The 12273-nt window shown below is 43.8% G+C and overlaps 1 protein-coding gene across 1 annotated transcript; it reads left to right on the plus strand.

Annotated features, from left to right (window-relative positions):
• The first annotated feature begins 10009 nt into the window (after positions 1-10009).
• Positions 10010-11846, plus strand: LOC103698752 (premnaspirodiene oxygenase-like). Its single transcript, XM_089927303.1, has 2 exons — positions 10010-10949; positions 11062-11846. Exons 1-2 carry the CDS (start codon positions 10056-10058, stop codon positions 11677-11679), a joined length of 1512 nt encoding a protein of 503 aa, XP_089783429.1. The 5' UTR covers positions 10010-10055; the 3' UTR covers positions 11680-11846.
• The last annotated feature ends 427 nt before the right edge of the window (positions 11847-12273 follow it).

The following is a 12273-nucleotide window of genomic DNA, read 5'->3' on the forward strand; positions in this document are numbered from 1 at the left end:
GTTATGCAAGAAGATATGCAATTAAACTCATTCTCATCTAATGCACAATATAACAGCTTCATTGCTTTTGAATTTTGTTGAGCTATTTTCTTATCATGATTAGTGCTTGTGTGTAACCCATTGACTATAATACTCCATAGATCATAGTTATGTGCTTGAATGAAAATGCGCATGCGTGCTTTCCAATGTGTGTAGTTTATGCCATTAAATAGTAGAGGTCTATCAATTAATTGTCCCTCACTCATAGAACATCCCACTTGGGTTGTCATGATCTTTAACTCTTGATTGTGAGATCAATAATTACTATTGGAGCACCTTGCTCTGATACCACTTGTTGCCCAAGGTGACAAGCCAAGAGGGGGGGGAGAATTGGTTTCTTTTAATTTTAACTATCTTACTTGTGTTAAATGATGAGTTAGTGAACTTAAACAAATCACAATACAAACAACAAGAAGTATAGTGGTTCGGTGCTCTCCTTAGCACCTACGTCCACTCCCCAAGCGACCCCTTGGGAATTCACTATAATTCCGTGGATTACAGTTGGATTGTTTTCCGGGCTCACAATCCAAAAAATCTTTACACTTTGGTTTTTCGGGTTTACCAAAAACCTATGTTGGTTTTACGGGCTCACCAACGAACCTATACAATTGGTTTTACGGATTCACCAACAACCTACGTTGGTTTTACGGGATTACCAACAACCTATGTTGGTTTTACGGGCTCACCAACGAACCTTTACAATTGGTTTTTCGGATTCACCAATCAACCTATTCCGTTGGTTTTGCGGGCTAACCAACCAACCTTTACAAGTAGTTTAATAAACAAAGGAAGAAGATTTAAACTCCTAGATGAGCAAATATAACAATATAATCTACAAAGAAGAGTTTAGAGAATATTTATCGCTTGATGTGACTTCTCTCTTCTTTGTCAAGGATGCTTCACTCTTCAAGGGTGGAAGGAGCTCTTGATGACTCTTTGAATCTGCTCAACCACTTTCTTTTGATTCTTGAATGAAGCACTTGGATGAAGCTTGCCTTGCTAGGGTTCTCTCTTGAATGCACTTGATGTATTTTCCCAAAGCTTGCTTCCTCTGATGAATACTCCCTCTTAAATACTTCTCCAACCTCCAAATAGTTCTTCCTGACCGTTGGATTGAAGAAACTAGCCGTTTATAGCCGTTGGGAGTCCAAAAAGTACTTCTGCACAACTAGCCGTTATGCTTCTGCCCGTGTTTGGATCGGCTCAACCTGTCCTTGGGTCGACCCAACTTTCACTTGGGTCGACTCAAACATTCCTTGGGTCGACCCTCTCAGAATCTACAGAAACTTGAAATTCAGCCTTCCTTCACTTGGGTCGACCCAACCTTTCTTTGGGTCGACTCAAGATTCAGTTGGGTCGACTCAACTTCTTCTTGGGTCGACCCTAACAGGGTTTCCAGAGAACTTTTTCTGTCTTTTGTTCTGTCTTGCCTTTGGGTCGACCCTCTCAGGGTTTGGGTCGACTCAAGCTTGGGTCGACTCAACTATATCTTGGGTCGACCCTCTCAGTAAATCCAGAGAACCATTTTCTGTCTTCTGTTTGAGGATCTTGATGTTTGGGTCGACTCATGCTTTCCTTGGGTCGACCCAACTCACTGTTTATTTGTGCCATATTTGCAGAAGTGTGCCAAATATTTTCTTGATGTGCCGGGGTCAACCCAATCATCCTTTGGGTCGACTCAATCCACACTTTGCTGCATCTCAAGGTTAGATTTATTCAAATGAACAATGAAATGTATCTATATCAATTAATACAAAATATACTGAGAGTAATAAACTTATAAATGAAGTATCGATTTAACTTATAACATACTCTAGATAATTGCTTGTTAATCATCAAAATAACACTATCATCCTCAGTGCCATACACTCAAAATTATATAAAATATGCTCTATTGACTCTATGAACTAGTCTAACCTTAAGATGCAGGAAATTGTGAGTTGAGTCGACCCCAAAGAGGTTTGGAGTCGACCCTGATACATATGGCACGGAGTGGCACACTTGGCACAGAGTAGGAGTCGACCCCAGAAGAGGTGGAGTCGATCCTGGCATGTTTTGGAACGATTTGGCACCTACTTGTACAAATGGCACAGATGAACAGTAACTGAGGGCCGACTCCAAATATTCTTGAGCCGACCCCAACGTGCAACCTCAAAGAAAACAACTCTCTAGAATTTACCGAGAGGGGCGACCCTAAGTTTCCTTGAGCCGACCCCATGAGGAGCCGATCCCAAGAAGACTTGAGTCGACCCCAGTGGAGCCGACCCCAAAGAACCATGAGCCGACCCCAACTTGCAACCTCAAAGAAAATAACTCTCTGGACTTTACTGAGAGGGCTGACCTCAAGTTTCCTTGAGCCGACCCCAGGTGGAGCCGACCCCAGAAAGACTTGAGCCGACCTCAGTGGAGCCGCCCCAAGAGAACATGAGCCGACCCCAGGATGAGTGTCCAAAAACCATATCTCTGGAATCCCTGAAAGGGCCGACCCCAATGGAGCTTGGGTCGATCCCACTGTAACACGGGTCGACCCCAAGAAAGCATGAGTCGACCCCAGTGAAAACAGTCAAAAAATAAGGTTCTGTGGTTCCAGAGAAGGCCGACCCCACTGTTATTGGCGGAGGCCTGAAGGGCCGAGTCAGTCCTGCCGCCTGGCAGCGTGGATGCCTGGTATCTCTGGCGTGTGGGTTACACGTGGCGGAGGCCAGCTGGATGTCGGTCGAGTCGACTCGAGGCGCTTCGCGCTACAAGGGCCCCTGGACGGTTGAGGTATTAGAGTAGCGCCTTCACTAATAGCAATTGCTTTTGGTGTAATGGTAAGCGCTCGGTCCTACAATTGGTATTAGAGCCATGAGGTCTCGAGTTCGAGACCCAGGCATCGCGCTGGGGGGGGATTGTTAGCGGAAGCCTGAAGGGCCGAGTCAGTCCTGCCGCCTACCAGCGTGGATGCCTGGTGTCTCTGGCGTGTGGGTCACACGTGGTGGAGGCCGGCTGGGTGTCGGTCGAGTCGACTCGAGGCGCTTCACGCTATAAGGGCCCCTGGACGGTTGAGGTATTAAAGTAGCGCCTTCACTAATAGCAATTGCTTTTGGTGTAATGGTAAGCGCTCGGTCCTACAAGAGCCATTCATTCAGATGATCGCACCATCGGAGCCACTTGCTCACGTTCGCGCCAGGGATTGACATCATTGTGGCTGGACGATGATCTTGAGCCACCAGCCTGAGTCGGGCCCCTGATTGGATCCAATCGAGTCTACTTCATTTTTTTTTTGTATCTGCTTTTGTTTGATCGAGTCAATTTGGTCATTTGCTTTTAGTCAAGTCAATTTGGTCAGTTGTTTTGTTATTAAACAAGTCAATTGAGTTAGCTGTTAAGTTATGTAATTGGGTCGAGTGATTGGATCAATTTTGGTATGTAATTAATCAATTGACTTAGTCAATTGATTGAGTTGATGTAAGGGCCCAAGTTTGGTATGTAGTCAATTGATTGACCTTATGTAAGGCCTATATAAAGGCCATCCCTCTCATGAATTAGGGCATTGAAGAATTGAATAAAATTGGCCTCTCTTTCTCCTCCTTCCTCCTCCTCTCTTTTTCTCCCTTCTTCTCCTCTTTTCTTCTTTCTCTTCTTTCTCTATTCTTCCTGCAGTGGTCCTCCATCAGCTGGACTAGGGCTAGGGCCAGGCCCAATTGCATAACGCGAACCCGGGGCCAGCGTGCGCAGGATGCGAACCCAACCCATTGAAACGGGCCAGAAACCTGTCCAAGCAGAGGACGGGCCCTAGGCCGGCGGATCGCGGGCTGGCTTGCCTGCCACCGGTGCCCTCCATGCTAGCCATGACAGGCGAGGCCGCGGCACACTAAGAAGGCGACCGATGGAGCTTTTGGAGCCAGAGCCTTTCACCGACGATCGTGGGGGGCCTGCGGAATTCCAGCTACTCCACTGAGGGCGGCAGTGGAGGCGGCAGCAGGCAGCGTGTTTATTGTATGTGACAAGAAATCTCTAAGGTGCGAAACACCTTACGCTAGCTTTTTCATCATAATTTCTGCAACAATACTCTCTTTCTTTGGAGAAACAAATATAGATTAGTTAGATGACAGGCATCAAGAAGTTGATTTGGATAGGTTTGAAGAAAGGTTCCGTGTGGTTATGGAATAAATTTGAATAAAGTGAGAGGATTGCTGCCAAATTGTATATGCTTCCACACCTTGACTAAACCAGCTTAGCTTGAGCATGACTTTGTTGCGGATTGAAGACGAGTGAGACAGAAAGGAAGCGAGGTGGAAGCTGGGCTAATGAGAGGGAGAGAACCGTGGTGGGAGATTTTTAAGCTAGGTTCAAGCCACTCCCTTGTTTCAAGGTTGCAGGTAAACCATTTAGAAAACTTTATTCCACCAAAAAAGCGTGAACCTGTTTAATCTGGAGTCAAACTTTACCAGTCTCTCCTTTGAATGAATCTGGTCCATCTAAGCAACTAGAGGATCTATTTGGTCTAACCTCCCCATTTCTCCCCCCAAAAGTCCAAAACCCCAATTCAATTAAAAATACTCAAGATTAGTTGAGCCTTAATATCCAAGCTCAAACTTGACTCAATAAGAAAAAAGCAATACTCAAGATCAACTCGACTTGAATCAAATATCATTAAAGTCAATAAACTCGATATATTAGTCATGTGTCATTGATAATAGTTACACTTAAGAGTGCTAAATAAATATTTTATTGTCATCAGATTAACAAGATCAGGCTCAATGGCATTTCCGAGTTTTCACATCAAGAACTTCTAATTACCTTTACGATTTTATACTTACCACATGTGAGAATAGGGCCTTAATGGGATGAAGTCGGCAGGCCCAACCGACTCCAGCCCTTGGCCCAGTAGAAGAAACGAAACAGGGGATCGCGATCCACCTTCCTCGGGCAAGATGGAGCGGAGGCGCTGCGGGCGCTCCGCGGCAACCCCACGGCTGCCCCATGGCCGTTTTGCGGCCGCTTGAATGGCTGTTGATTTCGCTCAACCGTCGCGAGAATCACGACAGCGAACAAATTGAAACCCACCTATAAATTTCTCTTCCTCCGAGCCACCACTGCCAAGCCTTCTCTCCTCCCTCTCCACCCTATCCTCCCTCTCCTTCTACTTCTCTTCCGATGGCTCGCATGCCACCCCGACCGAGCATCGTCCAAAGTCCTTTCTGTGATCCATATTTTTCTCTATTTCGAGATCAATTTCAAGCTGCCACTGTGAGATCCGCCACTTGACTGCCGAACCGAGCCACCCTCGTCCGAGATCCATTCCCTCTGTATACTCGCTAGTGAGCTCCCTTTCTCCTTGTTCTTCTATTCTTAGATAATCTATTTCGGATCCAACTAAGATTATTCTTGATTCCTTCCTCCCCTCCAGCCACTATAGTGGCCGCTGGCTGCCACTGCAGTCGTGGGGCCATCGACCTCCAACCACCCAGGCCCAGCCATCATCGAAGCTTCCTCTTCCCTCCTCCCTCTCTTCCTTCTTTTCCTCCTTCTTCCTTGTTTTCTCAACAGGATGAAGTACCCTTGTTTTGGGCCGTGATGGAGCCATGATTATTCATTTGGGTCCTATTTGAATTTGGGCCCAGTTCATTCATTTTGCGCTTTGATGGGCCGTACCCATTTTGGGCCCTGTTCACTTTGTTGGGCCGTGCCCATTTTGGGCCCAATCCACTCTTTGGGTCGTGCCCATTTTGGCTCTTGTTGGGTTGTACCCATTTTGGGCCTTGTTGAGCCTTGTTCACTCTGTTGGACCGTATCCACAGTGGGTCGAGTTTGGGCCTTATTCATCCTATTGGGTTATGCCCATTATGGGCTGTATATCTTTTGGGTCCTGTTGGACCCTATTCACTCTGTTGGGCCGTGTCCATCGTGGGCCGAGTTGGGCCATGTTCATCCTGTTGGGTTGTGCCCATTGTGGGTCGTATACCTTTTGGGCTCTGTTGGACCCTATTCACTCTGTTGGGCCGTGTCCATCATGGGCCAAGTTTGGCCCTGTTCATCCTGTTGGGCCGCGCCCATTGTAGGTTGTATACCTATTGGGCCCTATTCACTCTGTTGGGTCGTGTCCACTGTATGCCGTATTCATTTTGGGGCCGTGATTATTCATTTTGGGCCCTGCTCATCTATTATGGGTCGTATTCCGTTTGGGTTCTGTTGGGCTCTATTTATCCATTGAGAGCCGAGTCCGTTCATTTTGGACCAGATTGATCCAAGCAACCCAAGCCAAATATCTCTTTCTGATTTTGGTCAAATCGGACTAAATAGGCCAAGCTTCTTATTGGACCTAACTATGTGGATCAAGCCCGAAAGCTTAACTAGCCTTGGATCGTGTATCTCTTTCTCTTTTTAAGCAAGCCCACATTCTGACTAGGTCTAGTCTTTTTCTCTGATGGTCAATCCGAACCACTCAGACCAACCCGAAGACCAAATCCAGACCTAAACTAAGATTCTCTCTCCTCTCCTTTTTCTCTCTCTAAACATGCTTGAGGATCCTAGTGTAAGCCTTGTTATTCTTGTTGCTTGGATCCAAATTGACCCAGTTTGGTGACCCTAAACCGCCTCGGCATCCAAATGGTAGACCGGCCATTACTTCAGCCCCAATTAGATTTGACCGCTTTTGATCTTTACCTGATCCATTGAATCCTCTTGGCTCAGACTGACCTAAGCAATCGGGCGCTGTTATCTGACCAACCTGATCTGGGGGCATGAGACAGTAGTGTTTAATTTTGATTTCTAAAATAATATTAAAAATTAATAATATTTCAATGATATTAAACAGGTATATCTGACACGTCTGTCTGAAGTGGGATTTAAAGCAAAAAAAGGTAAGTAATTTAATACTTCAAAGTATATTTTTCCAAAGTACTTGGTTAAGTAATTATTAGTGGATTTAATTTTGATATATGTTTTGTAATTAGTTAAACGGATCAAGCATATTAATAATCATTTAAAAATTATGTTATATGTTATGATTTCTGGAAAATATAACTGGGCAGATTATGAAAAATCTATTTTATATACATGTATGTATTCTCAACATGGCTATAATCTGGTCCGACCAATGGAGATTATTCGTTGACCCTGTCGACTTGTAATCTGTGAGTAACCGATTTCGACACCGCGCTACCGTTGATTAGAATAGTGATTTTTGGACACCTTGTCACCGGTGATTAGAATAGTGGTTTTTAGGCACTTTGCCATCGGTGATTAGGATAGTGATTTTTGGACACCGTTAACACCCATAGTAGTTTTTGGCACTTTGTGCAACCTTTGCCACTGGGTTACATAGCCATAGCCTATTGATATTGAAATTCTAGTATCAGAGTTTTTGTGAAAATAATAATAAGTTTCAAAAAGAAAAATATGCTATTTATGATTTATTTTTCAGTCATTATTTTGTGTTTTGATTAAATATCTGGTATGCTTTGACCCCACTCTGGGATGTTATGTTGCTTGCTGGGATAGTGTAGCTCATTATCATATTTTTCTATTTTTCATATCCAGATGTATAGACGCCCGATCACTCAGAACTTAGGGAGTGCACTATATTTTCTGATGATTATTTCAGTTATTGGCATTTTAGATATACTAGTTAGAGTATTTGATTAATTTATGTTGACATATGGTATTTTGAAACTTAGAAGTTTGCTTTGAATAAATTATTGAAAAATAAATTTAGAAATTTATCATTGCTTTGATATGATCTGCAGCCTTGCATGCCTGCACAGTCCGCCGTGCAGGCTTGCGGCATTTATCACGCTCCACGCTCGGGGCGTGACACCACGACCATGCTCTAACCCGTGATCGATAAACCACAGTACCAAATTTCTGCCCAAGGTAAGGCTCTGCATAGGATCACATTCTTGGTTGGGACTAGGCTATCCATAGTATCGCATTCCTGCCTATGCCGAGGCTCTCCACACCATTGTCACACTTTATCCTAGTCGTATTTTATACTGAAACTCTAACAACCCCTAAGACCCGGTACTAGAGGATCTATTTGGTCTAAACTCTTAGCGACTATATGGTTCTTCGACTGGGATTTGGGCTATTGAAAGGATTTGGGCGGGGCAGTGGGTTTGATTTTGGATTCCTTATTTTTACTTTTTTTATAATTTATAACTCAAAAATAATATTTTTAATATTTTTAGAATTAAAAATTAAATTTGGTGACGGAAATTTCTGTCAATAATTCGTCACTGCCAAAAATAATTTTTTAAAAATTTATAAACACTTTGGTTACGATTTTTGTGACGGCTGAATTTGTCACTCTTTGGTTGCAATTTTGGTTATCAGTTTTGTGATAGATACCCCGTCACTACGGTGGTCACTAAATTTTGGCGCCCACCCTACCCGCATATTCTGTAACCGGTCTGTCACTAATCTGTCACTAAGTTCATACCACGGTGACCAAATTTTTGTCTATCACTAATCCGTCACAAAGAGTGAATGATAACGCACCATCACTAGTTTTCCGTTACTATACGCTTGTTTTCTGGTAGTGTTCTAAGCAACTAGGGGATCCATTTGGTCTAAACTCTTCCTCATACACCATGACCCATGGTTCGTGGGTAACATTAGTCAAGGTTCAACCTAGGACATTAATTTTGGAATACTCAAAATCAGCTCAAGTAGCTATCAATCACCTACTTTCCAAATAGATTGAATAAACCGGTAGACAAGTATGCTTGAGAGTTCAGAGTTCAGATTGAAGTGCACGCACGTTGCCAATTTTAAGCGCAACAAAATCAACAATGGCTTTCTTTCCTTTATCACTTGGTCCTACACTATAATTGATGTTTAGCTTCTCTTGTCACGTCATCGAACCTCTCTTTCGTTACGGTCGAGAACACGAGGCCCTAGATTCTAAATACACGGAGCTAAAAGGCATGGCTAACGGTAATATATTCTTCCTTTGATTGTTACACCCCAGACTTGGCCACATTCCTATCAATGAGAAACTGATCAAAGCTGGCAAGCGGAAATTTTGGAGTCAAACTTTACTAGTCTCTCCTTTGAATGAATCTAATCTTTGACCGAAGGTGAGGGGAAGATACAAATGAAGATAGAAAATTCAACGAAAAAACTAACCCTGACCTTCATGAAGCCCGTGATCAAAAAAAAAAAAAAAAAAAAAAACTATAGGACCGTCTGAACGATTATCTCTTTATGAAATTTTTTGAGATCTTATTCTTAAGCAAATCCAGAGAGAAAGTTTTTTTTCTTTCTTTTTTTGAAAAACTTATTAGAAAAATCATAAAAAAACTGTGCCAAGGAGAAGAAAAGAAAGGGACAAGGGAAAAAAAAAAGCATCCTTTTTTTGACTCATTTTTCCAAGGAATATTATATACTGACACCCAAACAGCATCCAAGAACCGGCGCTAGCAGCCGTCCCAACACACACAACAATAATTAGAAGCAAGCTTTTCCAACTTAAAATCTGATACTACCGCACCCTGCTAGCGACCATTTGGTCCATCTAGGCAACTAGAGGATCTATTTGGTCTAACCTCCCCATTGCCAAAAGCAACCAGCCACTCAAATGACAACGTAAAGTCGCCGTCAAACGTAACCAGCAAAACGAACCACAGCCATACGAAGGCGTAAAAAATCAAGAATAAGAACAAAAGTCAACATCGTCTGCGGAAATTTTGAAGCTTCATAGTCTTCAATAATCGCTTCGACTTTCACTTAAACAACCGTATCATTATTTTTCCCATCAAACCTTGATCATTTTTTCGTCTCACTAGAAGAAAAACTTGACCATCACTTTCAGTACTGCTATAATTTAGTCTCGTGGCTCTCCGTCACTTCCGTGGAACAATGGTGGCGAATCAAAACAACATGTATGATATTACTCCTTTTATTTTTACAGCCTCCTTTATCTTCAAAAAAAAGAAACAAAAAGAATTACGACACTAGAATCGTATGCCCCCTATAAATTAAGAAGAGCATCAGAGCACATTACACTCAAACGCATCAGAGCACCAGCCATGGAACTCCAGCTCCCTTCCTTACCCTTCCTTTCCGCCTTCCTCCTCTTTGTACTCATAGTGATAAAGTTGACCAAATCCACAGCAACACGAAATCTGCCTCCGAGCCCATGGAAGCTCCCTATCATAGGTCACCTCCACCACTTGCTCGGAGCTCTCCCTCACCGTGCCCTCCGTGAGCTGTCGCGGCGGCATGGCCCTCTCATGCACCTCAGGCTCGGACAAGTCGATCACATTATCGTCTCCTCCCCGGAGATGGCAAGAGAGATCCTGAAGACCCACGATCTCATCTTCGCGTCGCGGGACAAAATACTAGCTTACAAGGCGTTCTATGACGGCGCTGACATTATCTTCTCGCCCTACGGTAGCTACTGGCGGCAGCTGCGGAAGATATGCGTTATCGAACTACTTAGTGCAAAGCGTGTCAAGTCCTTCAGCATACATCGACAAGAGGTGATGTCCAACCTAGTGGGATATATCTCCACGATGAACAATTCCCCAGTTAACCTCAGTGAGATGTTTCTCCTGACAACCAATACTATGACCTCGATGGTGGCATTTGGTACAAAATGCAAGCATGGGCCGAGATTCATATCAGCATTGGAGGAACTCCTTGAATTCCTCTCCGGATTTTGCGTAGCTGATCTATTCCCCTCGTTAACCTTTATTGACACTCTCAGTGGAGTGAGCTCAACGTTAAAAAAATGTCACAGGGAGATGGATGAGATCCTCGGGGAGATCATCAAGGAGCATGAAGAGAAGAGAGCAACCAAAAATAGCAGCAACGAGGAACAGGAACAAGGGGAAGACCTTGTCGACGTTCTCTTAGAGCTAAAAGAAAATGGTGGACTTGAGTTCCCCCTCACGCTCACCAGCCTCAAGGCCGTAATCATGGTCAGTATGCCTAACTATGCATCTAGCTTGTTCTATAAAAATGAATAAATAAATAAATAAAAGGCATGGCAATACATATTGATTCAAGTACCTATCTTTCCATTATTTGTAGGATATGTTCGGGGGAGGAACTGAGACATCAGCGACGACGCTGGAATGGACGATGGCAGAGTTAATGAGACACCCCGAGATAATGGAGAAGGCTCAAGCAGAGGTGAGGCAAGTTTTGAAGGGGAAGGCCAGGATCGAGGAGGAAGATATCAAAGAATTCCATTACATGAAGTTGGTGATCAAAGAGTCTCTGAGATTGCACCAGCCGGGTCCGCTGCTCATGCCGAGAGTCTGCCGTGAGACATGCCAAGTGGGCGGCTACAATATCCCTGCAGGGAGCAGGATTGTCGTCAACGCATGGGCTGTGGCAAGGGATCCGAGGTATTGGGAGGACCCGGAGAGCTTTATGCCTGAGAGATTCGATGGCAGCTCGGTGGACTACAAAGGTGGCAACTTTGAGTACATACCTTTTGGTGCAGGCAGGAGGATTTGCCCGGCGATGGCCTTTGGCATGGCCCAGGTGGAGATGGCCCTGGCCAACGTACTCTACTATTTTGATTGGAAGCTCCCTAATGGGATGGGCCCCAATGATTTGGACATGACTGAGTCCACTGGGGCAGCCGTGGGCTTGAAGTCGCCTCTGCGGTTAATTGCTACTCCTTACGTGCTGGGTAATTAGATGTTGCTTTTAGGGTAGCAGACTATGCTGCCAAATATCTATATGCACTATTGCAAGCCTGCCTTTATGCTCGTGGTATAAAAAATTATTGTGTCTTTGCAATTAAAATAGTGCTTTTATGGAGCAATAAAAGGTTTGGAAATAAAATAAAACGTTAGTTCTGCTGACCTCAAAGTCTTATGACTTTCCGTTATGCTATTGGGCATTTAATGTCACTTATAGATTGGGACATGTTATTGGGCACCATCCTTTTGTAGGTGATGATCTTGGTAATTGCACATTTCAGTCTCATTTTCATCCCCATTGGCGATGTTTGCTTATGGCTTCCCATATTGATGTGTGGTCATGAATTTATTTTGCTTTAGCCGTGTGATCTCCATGTGACAGCATTACTGTTTTTGTTGCTCCAAAGAGTCTTTCTTACGTGAATAAGCTTATTTCCTTAAATAGGCAGTGAAAATTGTTGATCTATATGGCTGTGCATGCATGCCACAGAACATGAGAAATGATAAGGTTGCATACATGCAGCAAACTACAGAACATATGACCTGTAACAGAACTTTTAAGGTAGTGAGATATCTTAGAGCCTGTTTG

This window comes from Phoenix dactylifera, chromosome 14 (assembly GCF_051530095.1).
Source record: "Phoenix dactylifera cultivar Ajwa chromosome 14, Ajwa_hap1_PhDact_Kaust_v1.1, whole genome shotgun sequence".
Taxonomy (NCBI): domain Eukaryota; kingdom Viridiplantae; phylum Streptophyta; class Magnoliopsida; order Arecales; family Arecaceae; genus Phoenix; species Phoenix dactylifera.

Bases quoted from the DNA above. Each gene is read 5' to 3' on its own strand.
- LOC103698752 (XM_089927303.1), top strand. From the start codon at position 10,056: ATGGAACTCCAGCTCCCTTCCTTACCCTTCCTTTCCGCCTTCCTCCTC. The intron at 10,950-11,061 runs GTCAGTATGCCT...CATTATTTGTAG, and splicing joins GCCTCAAGGCCGTAATCATG to GATATGTTCGGGGGAGGAAC.